At 52.4% G+C, this 18,624-nt stretch overlaps 7 protein-coding genes across 7 annotated transcripts; 5 read left to right on the top strand and 2 right to left on the bottom strand.

Annotated features, from left to right (window-relative positions):
* The first annotated feature begins 3,916 nt into the window (after nucleotides 1–3,916).
* Nucleotides 3,917–5,776, top strand: K489DRAFT_154463 (MFS general substrate transporter). The gene has a single exon (XM_033599245.1). It carries the CDS (start codon nucleotides 4,182–4,184, stop codon nucleotides 5,625–5,627), a length of 1,446 nt encoding a protein of 481 aa, XP_033462339.1. The 5' UTR covers nucleotides 3,917–4,181; the 3' UTR covers nucleotides 5,628–5,776.
* Nucleotides 5,721–10,657, bottom strand: K489DRAFT_377850 (uncharacterized protein). The gene is made up of 2 exons (XM_033604255.1): nucleotides 6,674–10,657; nucleotides 5,721–6,616 (listed from the first exon to the last, which is right to left on the bottom strand). Exons 1-2 carry the CDS (start codon nucleotides 10,331–10,333, stop codon nucleotides 6,026–6,028), a joined length of 4,251 nt encoding a protein of 1,416 aa, XP_033462338.1. The 5' UTR covers nucleotides 10,334–10,657; the 3' UTR covers nucleotides 5,721–6,025.
* Nucleotides 10,658–10,979: 322 nt separating this feature from the next.
* K489DRAFT_154427 (uncharacterized protein) lies at nucleotides 10,980–11,834 on the top strand. The gene has a single exon (XM_033599244.1). The coding sequence runs from the start codon at nucleotides 11,120–11,122 to the stop codon at nucleotides 11,660–11,662; it is 543 nt and encodes a 180-aa protein (XP_033462337.1). The 5' UTR covers nucleotides 10,980–11,119; the 3' UTR covers nucleotides 11,663–11,834.
* Nucleotides 11,835–12,005: 171 nt separating this feature from the next.
* K489DRAFT_368478 (PIN domain-like protein) lies at nucleotides 12,006–14,094 on the top strand (the record flags this gene model as incomplete). Its single annotated transcript, XM_033602954.1, has 5 exons — nucleotides 12,006–12,185; nucleotides 12,316–12,529; nucleotides 12,599–13,019; nucleotides 13,223–13,860; nucleotides 13,943–14,094. The coding sequence occupies 5 exons, from the start codon at nucleotides 12,006–12,008 to the stop codon at nucleotides 14,092–14,094; spliced, it is 1,605 nt and encodes a 534-aa protein (XP_033462336.1).
* Nucleotides 14,095–14,644: 550 nt separating this feature from the next.
* Nucleotides 14,645–14,974, top strand: K489DRAFT_299442 (uncharacterized protein; the record flags this gene model as incomplete). Its single annotated transcript, XM_033600377.1, has 1 exon — nucleotides 14,645–14,974. A coding segment is annotated over one exon (330 nt), but the record flags the coding sequence as incomplete, so codon positions are not given.
* Nucleotides 14,969–17,574, bottom strand: K489DRAFT_377847 (P-loop containing nucleoside triphosphate hydrolase protein). Its single transcript, XM_033604254.1, has one exon. The coding sequence runs from the start codon at nucleotides 17,555–17,557 to the stop codon at nucleotides 15,404–15,406; it is 2,154 nt and encodes a 717-aa protein (XP_033462334.1). The 5' UTR covers nucleotides 17,558–17,574; the 3' UTR covers nucleotides 14,969–15,403.
* A 250-nt stretch (nucleotides 17,575–17,824) lies between these two features.
* K489DRAFT_314076 (uncharacterized protein) lies at nucleotides 17,825–18,614 on the top strand (the record flags this gene model as incomplete). The annotated part of the gene is made up of 3 exons (XM_033600988.1): nucleotides 17,825–18,101; nucleotides 18,159–18,246; nucleotides 18,308–18,614. The coding sequence occupies 3 exons, from the start codon at nucleotides 17,825–17,827 to the stop codon at nucleotides 18,612–18,614; spliced, it is 672 nt and encodes a 223-aa protein (XP_033462333.1).
* Nucleotides 18,615–18,624: the final 10 nt, after the last annotated feature.

The following is an 18,624-nucleotide window of genomic DNA, read 5'->3' as shown; positions in this document are numbered from 1 at the left end:
GGACAGATCAGAAAGGCCATAACATGAGGGGAACTGAAGCACCCTACTCCAAGCGTGCTAAACCAGCACGCTTCTACCAATAAGCAAGGCTCATTTATTGTGAGTCCGTCGTTGTTGGCAGCCAAGATCACCAGAATCCAGCGATGATGATGACGACGACGACATGAACATACGCAAGGGCTCGCATTCACTGCTCAGCATCACGATCGCAAAGCAGACGCATTCGAGAGCTGGGGTCTCGCAGAAAGTTTTCTCCATTACATGTGCCACACCTGTGCCGTCGTCAGCAACATAACAGGACGATCCGAATGAAATATGGCACAGTGTTTGAACAAGCTTGTGTGGCGTTCGTTGTCTGCCCGATTCAGCCTAGCTGCTGCTAATTACGAACATCAATGCTGAGAAGGGCTAGAAAGTCGTGCTGGGTTGGTTTCACCATGATAACCTCGCCACGACAACGCTATTCGAAAGTTTCACCATGCTAACCTTAAGATGACAACGACATTCGAAGCCTGAGGTTGCTGAAATTTCCTTCTGTCGGGGTTATTCTAAGCAGGTGGACGTCCCACCTTAACGATGCGGCGTCGGGCTGAGTCGTGAGACTTGTACTGCACTATACGCGAACACCAAACCCAACCCCTCCGAATTTTAGCTCGCCGCTAACCCAGGAACAGATGCATTCGGCTCAGGAATAATGCATGCCAGTAACTACTATCCTCATGCAACGATGCTGATGCGAGGCACTACTCTGATTGACATGGATGGTTGTGTTAGAGGCGCAGCTGATGGTCGTCGAGATCAGCGGTGTCGTGGTGCTGCGGCGCAGACGTCCGATGGCATCGTCTCCTCGCCCTGCGACTTCATGTATATATGAGTCGACGATGCGCTGTTCACAAGTTTTGAAAACAATTCAGTCTTGAGATCATCCTCATTCATCATCTCAAGCAGATCAATTCTTTGTGACTGCCTGCGATTGCTACTATTCATTCATACATCAAAAGCTTGTCAACTCATCATCTGTTGATTTTCAATCACAGTCGCGATGCATTCATCCATCCTCTTCCTTGCTCTGCTAGGAACGGCTTCTGCAGTTCGCCCTGTGAAGCGGAGCGTAGCGATCGGCAGTCCGTCTGATTCTCGACCGAGCCCGACAACAACGATCATCCAACCTCCTCCAGCACTTGCGACCAGCACGAGGTCACCGGCGGCTTTCACGAATTCTCCGACAACATCTGTCACTCAGCCTGCTCGCGGCCCAAGCACGTTTCAGGATAAGCCTCCCGTTATCAAGACGTCATCAAACGTGAGCAACAACAGCAGCGGAGGTGTTGTCCAGCCCACAACCAAGAAAGTTACCTCTGCATCGGCTACTCAGAAGACCAGAACAAATGTTCCGAACCCAAGCAACTCCGCGAACAAGCCTGCCTTGACCTCCACGAACAGCTCCGCGAACAAGCCTGCTTTGACCTCCATGAACAGCTCCGCGAACAAGCCTGCCTTGACGTCAACGAATAGCTCTGCAAACAAGCCTACCTTGACTTCTGTGAGCAATACTACAAAGAACCCTGTCTCAATTTCCGTCAACAAGCCCGCCACCAAATCTGTCGTAAGCTCGAGCAAAACTTCGAGCAAGCCTGCTAGCCTTACAGCCAAGCCGGTCAAGCCGAGTGGAACTTCTGGTCCTCGCCCGAGCAACAACAACACCCGGTCCGCTAGCAAGCCTGTCAAATCTGCGAGCAAGCCGAACTCCACAACGCGAGTCACGAGAACCTCGGTGGTTGCCGTCACTGTTACTAAGCCCATTCCGCACTCTGTGAAGACCACGGCGAAATCCGTCAGCTCTGCAAGCGAGCCTGTATCTAGGACTCGGATCACCAGGACCTCAGTCACTGCTATCACCGTTACCAGACCCATCCCACAATCTGTGACTACCACGACCAAGCCTGTCCCACAAACCGTCGCTCCTATCAGTGGTCAGCCTACTGACGAGACCGTCACATACACTGTCACATACACTGTCACCCCCACCGCTGCTCAAATCACCGCCGACCCCGTCACCGTCACCGTCACTCCTACCGTTGATGGCACCACCGCCGACCCCGTCACAGTTACTGTCGCACCCACCAGTGTTCTAACAACTGCAGAGACGGTTACATACACAGTTACATACACTGTAATCCCGACTAGTGTTGCCGAGCCTGTCACAATCACAGTTATTCCTACCGGTCACGGGAACACATTAGACCCTGTCACGGTCACAGTCACTCCCACCGTTCATGGTACTGCTGCCAACCCGGTCACAGTTACTACTACTCCCGCCGGCCACGTCACAACCGCCGACCCCGTCACACTCACTATCACTCCCGCTAGCAATGGAATCACCGCCGACCCCGTCACATTCACTGTGACTGCTACTGCCGGCGGAAACACTGTCGAGACGGTCACGTACACTGCCACTCCCGCCACCGCCGAACCTACCACCGCGCCTGACTTTGAGACTCCATCGACAGGCGGCGCTGGTCCTAGCCCAGCTCAACAGACCTCAACGGTAACTGTGCCTGGTGGATTCAACCCGGCTCAACAAGGCTCAACAGTCACCGTGACTGGTGGATTTAGCCCGGCTCAACAGACCTCAACAGTCACTGTGCCTGGTGGATTCAGCCCCGCAGGCAATACTTGCCCGGCCCCGACCACCGTGACCGTAACCGAGGTTGCCACCGCCACCTTCTGCCCGAACGCTGATCCGTCCGTGCCGTACGCGACCGTGACCGAGGTGACCACAGCGTACGTGTACCTGGCCACCGATTCATCCGAGCCATACCCGACTGTAATCATCGACCCGTCCGTGACATACGTGACTGAGATCGCCGACCCGTCCGTACCGTACGCGACCGAGACCGTCACCCATCTCTTGGGCAATGGCCAAACGACCACCATAATCATCAGCTATGCCACTGCAACACAAACAGTCTCGGTCTTCAAGACGGCTCACGTTCCGCAGGTCACTGCCAAGTCCACCCAATCTGTTACGAGCAGACCGAGCCGTGCTACCAAGTCCGCCAGCCGTGTCAGCAAAACCCGCATCAGCAAAGCCAGCAAGACCCCAACCGCCAGCGCTCATTGAGCTCGTCCCAGAACGTACACATCCGTTTCGCGAAACATCTCGAGATGAACATAGATTATGACTGTTTTTGTTTGATGGCACCATGTTTGCGAAGGATATAGATAGAGATGCGAGCTGTTTTTGTTTTGTCATTTGTCGAGTAAATATGATTTTGTTGCAATAAAAGACCATTTCAAAAAATTTCTGTGCGCTGTATGTTGATTCACTTGTCTGAATTCGCCATTAGAGGAGAAGGGGCGAGTAGTATAAATGCATGGGAACGAAATTTGTTGATGAGCACACATTGACGGTCGTGCCTCTGTCATGTGGGCACCTGCATACATGATGGTGCTATTCGATAGATTCGATGACAAGAGCAACGTGGAGCAAACAAGAAGGGAGTGAAGATGAGAGGTTGATGTGTTAGTCATCAGTCAGATTATGTTTTGATTAGTCATCAGGAAAATCACGTATCGATTAGTAATCGAACTTCTGCATAACAGATGGATCCGGTGCCTGCCAAGCCGGCTTTTCATTACCGCTTGAGCAAGTTTAGAAACTGTCCAGGTGCTGGCGATGTTTTCGCTTCAAAATTGTCCCACCCGTCGTAACGTCCGGACAGAAGGGCCCATGTAGAAGGGCGCGACCATCACACGTTATGTTTCGAGCAAGATATCCCATCCATTAAGCCCCTCGATGCAGAGATTGCCCTGCTTAGAAATAAATCTTGGTAGAATTTGTCTCAATTGATGCGCACGTCGAGCGTAATTTTTCGTCAAAGGCCTAGCGCTGCTACTGCTACGCAACTTCGCCTTTTCATTACTACATCTCGTCCGAGACGAAGTCCGAATGCGTGGGGTCGTTGAGCGGCATGGAGTGCATGTATACATATATCGTCCAGGCCCAGAACGACACAAACTTCCTTAGAGGTCGATAGACTCCAACACCACGACCTGGTGGCCAATCAATTTTCTTTGCGTTATTTTCGCCTTGTCGGGTCTGACGTGACCAACAAGACACCCGAGTAGTCCTGGTCAACTGCCACGAGCTGTCCCTGCAGAACTTTCCAAGCAGTGGGATGAGCATACCGACATCTGGAAAATGTCTTCCATGCCCACCACCAAGCTCAGGGTCCCTGGACGGAGGAGGCTCTGAGCACGCCGAGAAGAAATCTAGTGGAGTCGCCACTCCGATAGAAGCTGATACAGAAAAATCGCCCATCGGATCGTCTACGCCACCGTCGCGAAATGGCGATGAGCGGATTGAAGTCACCTACCCTGAGGGCGGCTTGCAGGCTTGGTTGGTCGTGTTCGGCTCCTTCTGTGGCCTGTTCACCATCTCCGGTATCCTGAATGCCATCGGTGTCTATCAAGCGTATCTCCTGGAGCATCAACTTTCCAATTATTCCGAGAGCGATGTGGGATGGATCGTGAGTCTCTACGTCTTCCTCTCGTTCGGCGCCGGAGTCCAGATTGGTCCAGTGTTCGACGCTCATGGTCCGCGGCTCTTGCTCACTGGTGGAGCCGTCCTTACCTTGCTCTGCCTGTTCCTCCTGGGGAGCTGTACGCAGTACTGGCACTTCATCATAGTGTTGGGCGTGATTGGAGGCTTTGGAACGGCGCTGATCTTCACACCAACGATTGCTGCGATCGGTCACTATTTTAATAAGAAACGCGGCACTGCTACTGGCATCGCGTCATGTGGCGGTGCTCTGGGAGGTATTGTGTTCCCATTGGTGCAACAGGCACTTTTCTCCAAAGTTGGCTGGGCGTGGACGACGCGGATTCAGGGCTTCATCAGTCTGGTGCTGTTCGTCATCTGCATCGCACTGGTACGCTCTAGGCTGCCCAAAGTCCCCGGCAAAAGCGTCAAGATCGACTTCTTCATCCTCGGTCGACTGAACTTCTTCCTCGTCACGGTCGGCACATACTTCCTGGAATGGGGCCTCTTCGTCCCCATCTCGTACCTCACCATCTACTCTCTCAATTCAGGAGCCATGAGCTCAGCATTCGCCTACCAAATCATTGCCATCTTCAACGCAGGCTCGGTGTTGGGCCGCTGGGCCCCTGGTGTCATTGCCGATTATGCAGGCCGCTTCAACACCATGATCGTCGCTACGATCCTCTGCGTAGGATCGACAGTTGCGCTGTGGCTCCCTGCAACGATCCTTTCCACATTGCCCGACGTGGCGGAGGGAGCCCATCAAAGCGCGATTTTCGGTCTGACGGTGACATACGCCGTTGTAATGGGTTTCGCATCTGGCTCGAACATCAGTTTGACGCCCGTCTGTGTTGGCATGCAGTGCGACACTGAAGACTACGGCCGGTACTATGCGACTTGCTATTTGATCGTCGCCTTTGGAACGCTCACAGGCGTCCCAATCGCAGGAGCATTGGTCACGGCATGTAATGACCAGTACTGGGGTGTGGTCATATTCACGGCGCTATGTTACGCCTTTGCTTTGGCAGCATTTACTGCAGTCAGAGTAAGGGAGGTAGGCTGGAAACTTACCGCGATGTATTAGGCCAGATTCGAATCTATTCCATTTGATGAATGTCACATCACGCATTGCAATAGACGAAGTGGTCACGATGATTAGCTTTGTCATGTGTCCACAATCAAACAATAAAGGCATTAAATTTGAAAGTATTATTATCAAGAACAGTACAATCAAAACAGTACATCATCCTACACCGACACACCAAGGCAGACCGAGTCGTGTAGTTCAATCATGATAATCGCACACAACAAGACGCCTGTCCTTACGAGATTAGGAGACGCATTTCCCTCATTGCCCTTTAACGCCATACTCGTGAGATGGATCAACGAGGTCGGAGGGATTCGGTCAATAGGCATATGTAAAACCAAAGAAGACGCGCTTCAAGCGATCATAGCATCGTTTCGCATCTCTCGAGTAGCGTTTTATTCACGAATTGTGTCCCACCTTCGTGAGATTCCCTTGTTACCCGCGCGCGGTCCCGCGGATGACACGGAGCTGCTGTGGAGGTGGTTGGACTGGCGACTCGCCTGTAGACTCTGTCTGACGATGGCTTCGGCAGCTGCAGCCGCAGCCAGGCGCTCCTTTTGTCGGCTGCGGTCTTTGAGATACCTCTCTGCCTCGGGTCGCATGCGCAGGATTCGCAGAATCATGTCGTCGCTGGGATCGGCTTGTGCTTCTTTGCGCTTTTCTTCTTTCACTTGGCGCATCGTGCCTAGATTACGCTGGAACAGAATAGACTTGCTGCGACGCATTCCTAGAGGAGGAAGGTTTTGAAGGCTAAAAGAGCCTGCAGGAGCAGACATTCGATTAGCTCGAGCGACGGTCTCTTGCTGACGGCTCGCGGTTGCGCTGGCCATTGCTTCCGAAGTGCGGATGAGGTTGTCGCTAGATTCGAAATAGAAGAAGTTGAGATTTTGCAAGTCGTGGTATTTGGGAGATTTGAGGATGTCCATGGGCACGCCTTCAGCGACTTTGTTCTCGTGGTCATAGGCGTGGAAGAAGTCAAAGAGAATCTGTCAGGCCCCAAATTAGCTCTAGTCTAAGCATGCAGATGCTATCGATTGACTTACCTGCAGCCATTTGTACACAATATCAACTTCTTGCTGGCTCAAGGGCTTTTGTGACGAGGGTTTGTCACTCAACGGCGGAACAAGAAGACTTTCGATAGTGACCAGAGCCTCCTTCCATAGTCGCGTCATGACCATTATCATCGCACCGTCTGTCAGCGTTTGCTTCATGATGGCAAAGTTGTCGTCAAAGTACTGCAACAAAGGCTTGAGTGCGTTTCCTGCAGCCTCTGGGCTGATCGGCTGTATAGGTTGAGGCTGGACGGACATCGGCCGACCAGAGACTTGACCAGATACTTTCGAGAAGTACCCTCGCATGCTATTTATCGATACTCCGCCAATGGTTGCGCCAGCAGTCAGTGCTTTCAGAGTCCGCCGTGACAGACATTGTTGAATATACGCCGACAATTTGTCCGTTACCCTGCGCGTCATGTCTCTTTGTGTCCGCTTCAATGTGCGGAACGCCTTGCCGAAGTGGAACTGGATGTCATCGCGCTCGCCCTCCATACTGACGCGAACAAGCACACGTCCTTGTGTGTCAAGGTCAAGCCAGTATTCTCGAGGGAGGTAGTCGTTGAAGTGCGTTGGGTCGAGCTTGAGACTTGTTCGCCCAAGACAGTCGTGATCACCGATAGCATCCCAGTCCCACACAGTCGCAATGATGTTTAGAGCGCCAGTCGCCATGATGTCCACCGTTTCGTCCCATCGAGGACTAAGACTTTGGTACACTGTTTTTGTTTTTGCTAAACGCTTCTGATACTCGTCACCCAATACAACATAAGGATCACTCAACCCATTGATGTCTCCTGCTTTGAGGTCTTCTGCCTCGATGATCTTGATAGTAAATGTGTTCTTGCTCTCAGCACGACGTTTGAGGCTTGGAGGAGGGGTGGGCTCATGCTTCTGAATGGCGGCGACGCAAGCATCTACGTTCATCTCGTGCTCAACTTTGTCGAGCTGTAATGTTGCGTACTCAACATCATTGATTTTGACGAAGCTTTCAGGCCAGAACTGGAAGGGCTCAATCTTATTGGCGGAGGCGGCACCCGTCGTCCAATCTCGCGCTGCTGCGATCCATTTATCACGCGAGGATTGCTGAGCCCGAGCTTCCTGTTCCGGTGTCTGACGGTCCATCTCCAGAATGAATTTCTTCTCCAGCAGCTCACAATATTTCATAACTCCTTTGCTCACCGACTTGCTGATAGCTGTCATGAATTTTGCATACTGGAGGTCATCATCCCAGCTAAGCTGGATGATTTGATCAATGCTTTGATTGAATATCCTGAACACGTCCACGGCACTTTGTGAATGTCGCTCATCGTCTGTTGGTGAGTCCCCACGCTCCCGAGCGTGAGGGTCCTGCCGTGTTTGGAAGTCATCGTGTGTTACAGCGCCCTCGATCCAATCTTGCAGCTTGGAGTCTGTCATGGCGATCCAGCGCCATACAAATTCTTGCAAATGCCCTTCGACGTGAAATCCGAACTCACGGCCGGGAAGCGCTTGGTTAGAGACTTTGCGAATCTCGACAAGCTCTTTGTACATTTCGAAGCCATCTTGAACAGGGACCTCCTCACCTCTAGCCTGGCATAATTCGAGAATGCGTGTGATGAGCTCTTTAGCATCGCCCGCGTAAGAAGGAAGCATCTCCTCAACTAGAACTGTCAGTGGATTGACACCCATGACCGTCGGGTTCTGTCGGTAGCGCTTCTGAATTTTCTGACAGAGTGCGGTCACAGCTTGGCCGAGCTTGATGACATTGTAAAACTCCCAGCTCTGTGAATCGTCAGGAACGATGCTGGCAAGCATCTCGCTGTACTTCCCCTTGGCACGGACTCTCAATTGGTCAGTCATGAGGCGAGCAAAAGCGTCCACCTCATCCTGCTGTTGCGTGAACATCGGATCTGCATATATATGGTTCTCAAGGATGTACATCACGCTGCCAATACTCGGCGGCTTAGCATCGTAACAATGCTGAAAAATCTCGTACAGTTCACGAAGCATGGCGTCGTGCACGCTGTTGAGTACTGATTGCATGAGGGCGAAATCAGCTAGAGTCCACCTGTGTCTGTCGATCATCGAGGATGATGTGGGCGTAGCGACTGTTTTGCCTGAGACTTTCTTGATGTCCGTGGGAGGTTCCTTGGCGTACATGAATGCGGCATCGACAGTGTCAAGTGTAGCTTGCTGATACTGAAATCTTTCTCGCACGACGTCGAGCAGTAGCACAGTCCGTGAGAAGCCAGGAATGCGCCACCTCAGTGCGAGCTCATTCAAGAGATCCTGTGTCTGTCGTGATAATAGCTTTGCTGCAGGTGAAGCCTCTAAGGCTTGCAGCTCCTCGTCCTGCAGATCGTGGATCAGAGATTCTTTAAGCACTGCTCGGTAGTACATCCTGACGTCAGGTGGAATAAATGTGAAGTCAGCACGCCCTCCATCAATTGAACCACTGTGGGAATCGCGAGGGGAGTTGTCGCCGAGACTAAGTCCGCTCATGTCGACAGGTTGATCGAATCCATACACGGACTCCTGGTTCGCAGTTGAATCTGACAACGATCTTGCAACATCGCCGTAAGCGCTGTTGCTGTGGCCTTGTGGTGTTTTGAGTATGGACACACCTGAGGAAGAGCCTTTCGCCAGAGACGGATCTGATTGTATCAGTGCCAGCATCATCTGACTCAAATCCTGGAATTCGCCCTTGCGCCATATCTCAAATGACTCGTCCAAGTCGAAATCATCTTTCGACAGTGTCGCCCGGGTATCTAGCATCATGTTCGTTTGATAGTCCTTGAGATCTTTTAGAGCCGCCCTTTCTGTCCATTGATCGCGTCGCGCATCGATATCTTGCTGTGCTTGCGCGGTAGGGATCGAGAAAATGCGGCAAACACGAATAACCAGCGGCATGTCCTTCACATCATACGATCGTGGGACCTCCACTTCGATACTCGTGCCGCCCTGACCACCGCCTCTCTGACTTGAATCCGCGAGATCCTGGTCGTGCTGCAGCAGCTTCGTCTCCAGCGTCTTTAGCCTGCTGCTTAATTCTGGTCGTTCCCTCGTCCAATCGTTGGTGGCCAATGTGCTACTGATCAGGCGGACGAACAGTGCGACGTGCCGGTCGACCATCAATTTCCATGCATCGTCCTCTGAATTCTTGCCCTTCTGAAGTTCACTTGTGGCCTTGGAAAAGAAAATGAGCAACAAATCCTCCGGCCGACGATCCTTCTCCATGCTCTTGCGGAATGTTGGGTTCTTGAACTCGTTCAAGAACGTGGCGAACGTACGTTTGATCAGGGGATCGTTGTATTCTGGCATCTTTTCCTGGCCCACCAAAACGCCCGTAATGCGTTTGTCCAAAGCGGCCATAAATCCATGCGGAAAACGAGTGCTCTTGCTATCCCGGATCAGACTGAAGTCTTTGACCATGTCGTTGATCGAGCTTGTGGATCGTTGGATCGGTTTCGACGTATTGGCGACATGCTGAACCCGTTTCTGCCGTGGTTGCAGCAGATATGATAGATATGCAGCTCTGAGAGCGTAGGAGTAGGCTTCCTCTGAAGGAACGACACGCTTCGAATAGGACATGTTGCGTCGAACGGATTGTCGGTTTCCTCGCGAGTCGGCGCGAGCGCTGTGCATTGAGGAATGCGCCGAGGAGCGCTTCATGGTGAATGACGGACGTCACCCGTCACCGGGCGGGCGTTACTTGTGCGACCAACAATGAGAGGGACTTCAAGGCGGCGGAGGGGTCCAAGGTGGTCATGCAGTCGTCCAAGAAAGTGTTGGCCTATCGAACGCAGTGTGATGATGGCGTCGGGAAGATGACCGCCGGGTGCAACTTGGGAAGTACGCACGATAATCCAGGACTACGGAATGTTCAGGTGTGACTGGAGGGCATGTCGACCCGGGCAGCTACAGTTCAGTACCAACGAATGTCGATTGCACATGTCCCGCCGCCGCTGTAGGGTTGAAAGAGTGACGAAACCATCGTTATTGCTACAGAGATATTTCATCACCAGGGCTGCATGCATTAGACAGGTTGTTTTATTATTACTCTACAGTATTATTGCTATTGATTGGTAGGGGCGGAAGAGGGGGGCGAGTCGGCCGAACGACCATCACAACCGCCGCCCGACCGTTCGCCCGCGAGTGGGCTGTGGGCTGTGTCTAAGTTTTATTAGAACAGTCGCATTGCTGCCCAGTGATGCCATCCCCCTTGGCCTTGGAATCTTGGAACGCAGCACCAGTCAGCCATGCAGGATGGCCGTTCGTAGCGGAATTCAATTCCCTCGAGGCTTCACAATGTCTTTGATTTCCAAGGTTATTATTATTATTGTCATACTGTTTGATGATGCTATCTCATTAGATACCTTTTCTATCTTAAATTGACCATGGTGTCCCGCCTCGAAGTCACTTTTCCGCACTACCTAGGTGTGTACAACGATTGCAGCAATGTATTGTCGCAAGGGGATGGCGGTTGGGAAGACGTCAAAAGAGTCACCCTTCGAGGATCGTCATCGGGTTCGTCGCGTCCGCTACAGAATGATCGTCACCCGTTTTGAGCATAAAGGCGGGTTGCAAATACATTCCGATACGAATACGACACCGCACACTTTCACGTTCCTACAGTATCCGCAGTCCTTCGCGTACAGTACCAAGTGGTTGAACGAGAGACGCATTGAAGCTCATGCTGCATATAATGTACGAAATGCGATATCGTTTGAGCAAATAGTAGCAATGTCCGCCGTATACGAGCGGTATAGAAGGATAACCTTCGCTTCTTCTACATCGTATGTACTGTGTGTACATTCAGAGCTCAACTCGGTCGAATGGATGGCGAACCACGGAGCGACAAAACCGCAATGGGGACTTCTGTTCCCGTCTTCACTGCCAGTTCCGCACCTGAGATCTTCGGATTCCACAGGGGAGTTTTACAGATTCGTCCCGCAAATCGCGCATGACCGTGAGTGCCCGGACATGCAGTGTATACTGTAATATGTTTCTGGTCGCCAGCCTCGGCGACGCTCGGGGGTTTCACGCGATCGAGTGCCAGAAAGGAGGAGCCGAAGATGTTCACTAAATGTACATGAGAGCACGCGACGCGTTTACTTAGCGCGAGGTTCTCCCATCCCAGGTTACCAAACAACTACGAGACATTCACATGCAACACACCACACGTGGAGATGCCGATTCTAGCCCCATCCATAGATCTTGATGCAGGCCACTGTAGAGAGACATCACCACTGGTCAAACCTCGAACAGTGTCTCTGCCAAGTGCGCATCGCTCCACCCTACATAAGCATCGCACAATTCCCCTGCGATGGATTGATCAGCCTTCATGACAGTCGGTCAGGATCCTTCAAAGTCAGAGCAGTCGTTGTGTCTCGGTTCCTTGCAAGGTTCCAGTCCTGATAACGAAGCAGCGCCCGAAGCGATCAAAACCACGATTTGCCATACAGTGACTGCATCTCATTTTGCCAAGATCCCCCCGATTATTGCTGACGATGGGCATTTCTGGGTAAGTGATGATTAAACAGTCGGTGTTTCATACCGCCTCAATTCTCTAACGGAGCCTCAGGTTCTGCGATCTGGTTGGCGAGGGCACAGTTTGTCGCATCGCTGACCTTGCAGCTGCGCACTATGCACAGCACAAAAGGCCACTGCGAGTCGCTGTTGACGAGGCGGGATGGCGTTTCACCAATCTGACGCCGGCACAGATCGAGAAGATTCGTCAGGGCGAGCCTGCTGCCAATCCTATGGAGAAAGTGATTCTATGGCGAATACTGGCTTTGCTACGTCTGAACATTCAGTTGCTCTTTGTTTCCGATGGCTTACGAAAGCCGGGGAAGACGAGGCGCAAGGGTGTGTGAGGAGGCAAGATGGACGATGATTTGACCCGGCTTTTGCACAAGTTATTCGATTTACTCCAAGTCCCACATCACCAAGCACCTGGCGAAGCTGAAGCCGAATGCGCATTACTCCAACGTTTGGGCGTCGTGGACGCTGTTTGGAGCGACGATGGCGATTGCTTCATGTTCGGCTGTCAAATGCTGATCAAAGCACACAAGCAAGATGGCAAGCGCGTCAACGATCAGGTGAGGGTGTACAAAGCTGTGGAGATTCGAGAAAGCCTGAACTTTGATGCAGACTCAGTAATGTGGAGAGCATCATTGCAAGCAGCTCTGCAAGCACAAGGAAAGGGCATCGTGGTCCCGGACACATTTCCGCCTTGGAAGGCGCTCCTTGGATATAAAGATCCAGCTGTGAGCACACAGGAGCAAGCTTTCAATCTGCGCGGCCTTCGCGGAGGCTGGGAGAAAGAAGTCAACCTGCCAAAATTGCGAACTGAGCTGTGACAACGATACAATTTTCAAACTCGTGAGTTCCTGAAACATATCGCGCCGATATTGTTGGTAAAAGCACTCGTGCGCTGCAGGACCCCAGAGCAGCGCAATGCAAACACGAGGCTTGATGTTGCGTCGAAAGCTACCTCCCAATCGTCCGAGAGAAATGTTTCGTTCAATCCGTTGCCTTTATTACCCACGTGGATATCAGCTTGATGCCAGAAGACGAAAACTGGTCAAAATTTGAGAAGAAAGGAACTCCCTACGATCCCCTACAGAAGATTGAATGCATAATTCTGGAGTGCATTCTCCTGAATGGACTTCCTCAGGGCACACTTGATGTTGTTGCGCCGACTAAAAGGAAGTCAAAGAATATCAAAGTAAAGGAAGAGGCCGTCACAGCCCTGGAGTCATCGATTCTAGATCTCTCGCGCAAAGCCGCCAACCGTATTCAGAATGATGACACTCCGACTTCCGTCACATCGTCGAAGAGACAAGATGCGGTGATGGTCGGCCATCGTGATGTGATCAATCCTCTGTCTAAAAAACAGTGCTGTGGATCAAAAGCACCACGTCCCGACGCGGTGCTTCCATTAACGCCATCGCGTCCAACATTTAGGCGATTGCAGCTGCCGGACTACAACCGACATCATCACCCAGACACATCGCCATCCTCTGTTACAAAGCCGTTGGGTACAGTCATTGGACGAGAGCCGGACCTCACGCGCGGCCCAAAGCGACCACTGGCCAACGTAGACTGCACCATTGTCGATCTCACGCAACGGTCAAGCGATGGGCTCAGCAACAAGGTGCATGGACCAAACTCCCAGTGCCCACCATGTGCACAGAGTAGGAAGATCGAGATCCAGAAATCACCAGTCATCTCCCCCCCCCCCCCCCCCCCCCCCCAATTGTGATAGATCTCACGTAGTCTTTAATGCCACACTAAAATTCGTAAATTCTACGAACGGAAGTCAGTTAAACCATCAGAACCACAAGCAAAGGGCGTCCGAGAATGCAGAGGTGGACGTCACGATAGCATCTATTGATCAGCTTGACGCTCCTGTTGCACTTGCGCCCTAGATCCCTGCAAGCCGTAAGAGGTGCATGAGTTCGCATACGGCATTGCTTGTTGGGGGCGAGTCCAGATCGGCACAATCACATGTCAAGATATGGGATGTGCCGCTTCACGAACCCTAACGACCTCACCGACCGGCTTTGGTTGCTCAATATTCGAGCTATTCTTCTGCGACCGCACAAACGCGTACCTGATCGTCGTTGAAAGGGAGCATAAAGCGCTTCATTACTTGCAGTCAGCAGGCGCCTAGAGTCGACACAAACTATGCCAACATTGTTCTCAAATCACGCAGCACACAAGCACATTCCTCCCTGACTTCAATACGACACGCTTCATGTCTCGCGCCGATCGCTAGCTTTGCATGGTCTTATGATCTCGTTTTGTAGTACCACATTTCACCTCAGCAATCTATTCACAACATCTGGGAGAGTACCTTCGTGATCGAGGCTTTCGCCACTCAAACTACGTGTCTACGTACATCAGCTTTGCAGTGCCACCAGCCCTTCCTGCAGCAAAAGATTCGTCGCCTTCTCGATGTCCGACGCCGAATCGCCTTCCGGGAACCAACAGGCAAAGCCGCGGCTGACTGAGGAGGAAAAGCGCCAGAATCACATAGCTAGTGAGAAAAAGCGTCGCGATGCCATCCGCGCCGGTTTCGACTCCCTCTGCGACATTGTGCCGACCATGAAAGGCCAAGGTCGCAGCGAGGCGGTAGTGCTGGGCAAGACTGTTGAGTTCGTGGAACTCCAGCTTGCCTTTCAGGAATCGCTAAAAGAGATCGCGTTGAGCAACGGCTGGTCAGAGGACAAGTTCAAGCAGTTCTACCTTGATGCTGAGAAGGAGTCCAAGGAAAAGCAGAAGACAACGGCGGCAGGTCAGGCACGTGCCGCTGCGAATGCGTGAGGATTTTGGACGCACTATCTTTCCGGGTTCGGACTCGGATCAATTGCGCACACAGTCTCTGCAGTGCGCGCGGATCGGATGATCATGCCCATCACGTCATCGCGACGTACGATGACTCGGATTAGCTACCCATGATGCCGATTGTGGCTGGAAGCCAGTCACATACACTTCGAGGAGCCCAGGTGAGGCACCTTGCCTCCCATAGCACATTCGCAGCCAGCACGGGTCGCGCAAGAGCATTCCAACAATGGTATGTTTCGGTATTCACGATCGCACCCTCACAGGACAGATCACACCATCGTTGCAGCCCATAATTTTGAGCAACGGGTCAAGTAGGTGGACGCAAAGGACTACCTCACATCATGTTCGTCGAACAGATTTGTGATCTATCGTACAATGTTCGTATGAACTTCATTCAAAACCCGCAAATTCCTCCTCGCTCTCGCTCTCGGCCTCGGCTGCAGACTTGCGATGTTGACTACCAGCGATGGCGCCCTTGCGCTTGTTTTCTTCTCGCCTGATGTAGCCTGCCTTGGTACTGATTCTAGCCTGCCGCGCTGACTTCGGGTCTTTGACGCTTCCACGCGCAGTGCGTGATTCCACGCCATGCTTTCGTAGATCCCGTTTCGCTTTCTTGCTCAGGCTGGGCAGGGCGTCGAGCAGCCACTGGTCGACACCATGTCTCTCGCCACCTTCGCCACCGTCTGCGCTTCGCTTTTGCGCCGCAGCAACCAAATTAGCGATTGGTTTGAGGTAAGGAATGTCCTCCTTTGTATAGAGTGTGACTGCGACGCCGCCTTGCCGACCAGCACGGCCAGTACGGCCCACTCGGTGTACATAGGCTGCGCTCGAGGTCGGAATGTCGTAATTTACGACACCGTTGACGCCCCGAAAGTCAACGCCTCGCGATAGTAGATCTGTTGTGATCAGAACCCAGATCTCACCTTTGCGGAACCGCGTCATCACGCCGTCGCGGACAAGGTCGGAGAGATCGGAATGGAGCACCGCTATGCGGCTTATGCCTCCGGCTTCTGCAGGTATATCATATCTCAGCTCGGAATGCAGGGCAGCAGCTCTTTCGATAGTCTGCGTAAAGACCAGGAAAGGCGGTAACAAGGGAGGCCCTGTTTCGGCAGAGGTCGTCGTCGGGTGCAACAGTTGACGCAGGCCCATGAGCTTCCCCTGTTCCGAAGCAGCATAGACCAGACGGTGCTCAACATTCGGCAGTGCTGAGTCCTTTAGTCCTACAACCAATCTGACCAATGGCTTTCCAGTCAAAGGCTGCTTTGTTTCTACCGATAGTGATGCAAGTCGCCTTTCAATCGTAGAGAGCGCAAGCTGCTCGATGTTGCTGCCCATAGTGGCGGACCACAGGCTCACGCGAAGATCCTCGCCGCCGATAGAGTTCCATATAGAAAGGGTCTGGTCCCGAAATAACGGGTCAAGTAGAACGTCCGCTTCGTCCATAATAAGTTGACTTACATGCGTGAGAGTGGTCGCATCTTGTGTGACAGCCTCTTTGCATATACCAGCCAATACGCCGGGTGTCGAGACAAGGATGTCGGCTTTGACCACAGTGGCGTCGTGTTGTTCGCCTTCGTCAGAGTCGTGAGCATTGTCGTCTGGAACTATGGCACGCTCCTGGGCCAGTCGCATCCCCTTCTTGACCATGACTACTCTGACTCCAGTGTCTATGCAAAGCTTTTTTGCTTCGTTGACGATCTGAGCTGCCAGCTCTTTGGTTGGAGCAAGTACCATTGCCGAAGCAACGCGCTTGCGCTCCTTCTCAGCGGCCTTCCGCTTGACTATGTTGTGTATTAGAGGGATCATGAATGCCAATGTTTTGCCACTTCCAGTGGGAGCCACAGAGAGTAGATCTACCTGCGACACATTCAGAGTATCTGACTCAACAGCAGGCAGAAAGTTGGTGGGAGTATCAAGCAGAATGGGAAGTGCGCCGAGTTGTACTTCGGTAGGAAGAGTGTAGCCTTCATTTGCGATATTCTGTGCTAATCTGCTCGAGAGCGAAAAGCGAGTACGTAGCTCACTGAACTCCTGCAAAGGCTGCGGAAACAAGGAGGGTTTGTCCACTTTTCCTGTTGCATTGAGATTTGCTCGCTGTCCTTTCCGACGATGCTTTTTCTGCACAACAGGTGCATTGAGCCAAGCTACCTTCAGTTTGTGCCGTTTCATGATACCCTTTATCTGCTCAAGAGGAACTTCCGGCGCCATCTGCAGCACAATGGAGTCATCCTCGCCGTGTTCCTGAGCTGCCGCGTTCACGGTGTTGTCGTTGATAGACAGTCCATTTCTACTAGCCGCCTTAAACGAGCTATCCAGTCCTCCATCGCTGAAAAAATTTAGGGGGTCGTTGCTCTCGGGCGCCTTGAGCGATCGCTTCCTCTTTCGCGAAGATATTGGAGGCACATCTTGTGAATTAGGTGTTGAAATATGCTGGACCGAAAGAGCAGGGCCACTGGATGGCGTGATCGTTCGTCTCTCTCGGCCTGCCTGTGAGTTGTTTGAGAGTTTCGTCGACCGCGAAAGAAGCCTGAATGTGTCCATCTTTGCTACATTCTGTTCCGCGCAGGTCAAACTCTCAAAATTATTTCCAGCGACCAAAAAGCGAGCACGTTCCACCATTCCGTCACAGTCGGCAGACTTAGCCCAAGCCGAAAGCAGTGGGACGCGATCCGGAGCTCGGCTCTTCCCGCGCCTTTCCGAACAGCTTCCTCCAACCTCCCAAAAAATCCAAGAACACGCGATTCCACGACCGCTAATTACATGCGCTGACCATTGCACGGCAACATCAAAATACACATCACCGCAGCCATGTCATCTCCTTCGCTAGCACGTCTGGCGATCCGGCAATCAAAGACTCTCGTGCAGCGACGGGCTGCCTCTACCACTACCGAGGCTGCCAATGCTGCGTCTTCAGGAGCCGCGAAGGCCACGGAAGCTGTTCAAAACACTGCTGCAAAGGCGCAACAGGGCCTCTCGAAGGTGACTAGCAGCGCAAGCTCTACCGTGAGCAACGCCGCTACCGCCGCTGCAAACACTGCTCAAAATGCCGGCGGTCGCGTTGGCCAGGTTGTCTCTTTCGTTCAAGGTTAGAAGGGATGCTTGCAATGGCCAACTTATCAATCACTGACTGAAATTGTCTGAGCAGGTCTTATCCCTCCGACCATCTACTACGCAAAAGTTGGTGGTGAGCTTGCAAAGCTCATCTACACTGGTCGCGGCATGCAGCCACCGTAAGAACTCCTGCCAAACGGGGCAGCCATTCAATGTGACACCATACTGACCTACATACAGAACCCTCCAATCTGTTCAGTCTTACCTGACACCGCTCCAAAACGCTCTGCGCAACCCGTCCTCGCTCACTTCACCCGCAGCACAGAAGGCTGCTCAGTCCGCCGCTCAGACTGCCGCGCACACCGCCGAGGCCGCTGCTGCCAACCCACAATCATTTATTGCCCGATTAAGAGAGGGTGACCACGGTGCCCTTTTGACCGTCGGTGTCGTTGCCGCTGAGACTCTTGGTTTCTTCTCCGTTGGTGAGATCATCGGTCGTTTTAACATTGTCGGCTACCGCGGTCAGCCTCCCCACGGAGATCACTAGATGGTCCTCG

The sequence above is a fragment of the Dissoconium aciculare genome (assembly GCF_010015565.1).
Source record: "Dissoconium aciculare CBS 342.82 unplaced genomic scaffold K489scaffold_3, whole genome shotgun sequence".
Taxonomy (NCBI): Eukaryota; Fungi; Ascomycota; class Dothideomycetes; order Mycosphaerellales; family Dissoconiaceae; genus Dissoconium; species Dissoconium aciculare.
Note: the sequence above shows the minus strand (reverse complement) of the source record. Positions and strands in the feature narration are given on the sequence as shown.

Bases quoted from the DNA above. Each gene is read 5' to 3' on its own strand.
- K489DRAFT_154463 (XM_033599245.1), top strand. From the start codon at position 4,182: ATGAGCATACCGACATCTGGAAAATGTCTTCCATGCCCACCACCAAGC.
- K489DRAFT_377850 (XM_033604255.1), bottom strand. From the start codon at position 10,333: ATGAAGCGCTCCTCGGCGCATTCCTCAATGCACAGCGCTCGCGCCGAC. The intron at 6,617-6,673 runs GTAAGTCAATCG...GGGGCCTGACAG, and splicing joins TTGTGTACAAATGGCTGCAG to ATTCTCTTTGACTTCTTCCA.
- K489DRAFT_154427 (XM_033599244.1), top strand. From the start codon at position 11,120: ATGTATTGTCGCAAGGGGATGGCGGTTGGGAAGACGTCAAAAGAGTCA.
- K489DRAFT_377847 (XM_033604254.1), bottom strand. From the start codon at position 17,557: ATGGACACATTCAGGCTTCTTTCGCGGTCGACGAAACTCTCAAACAAC.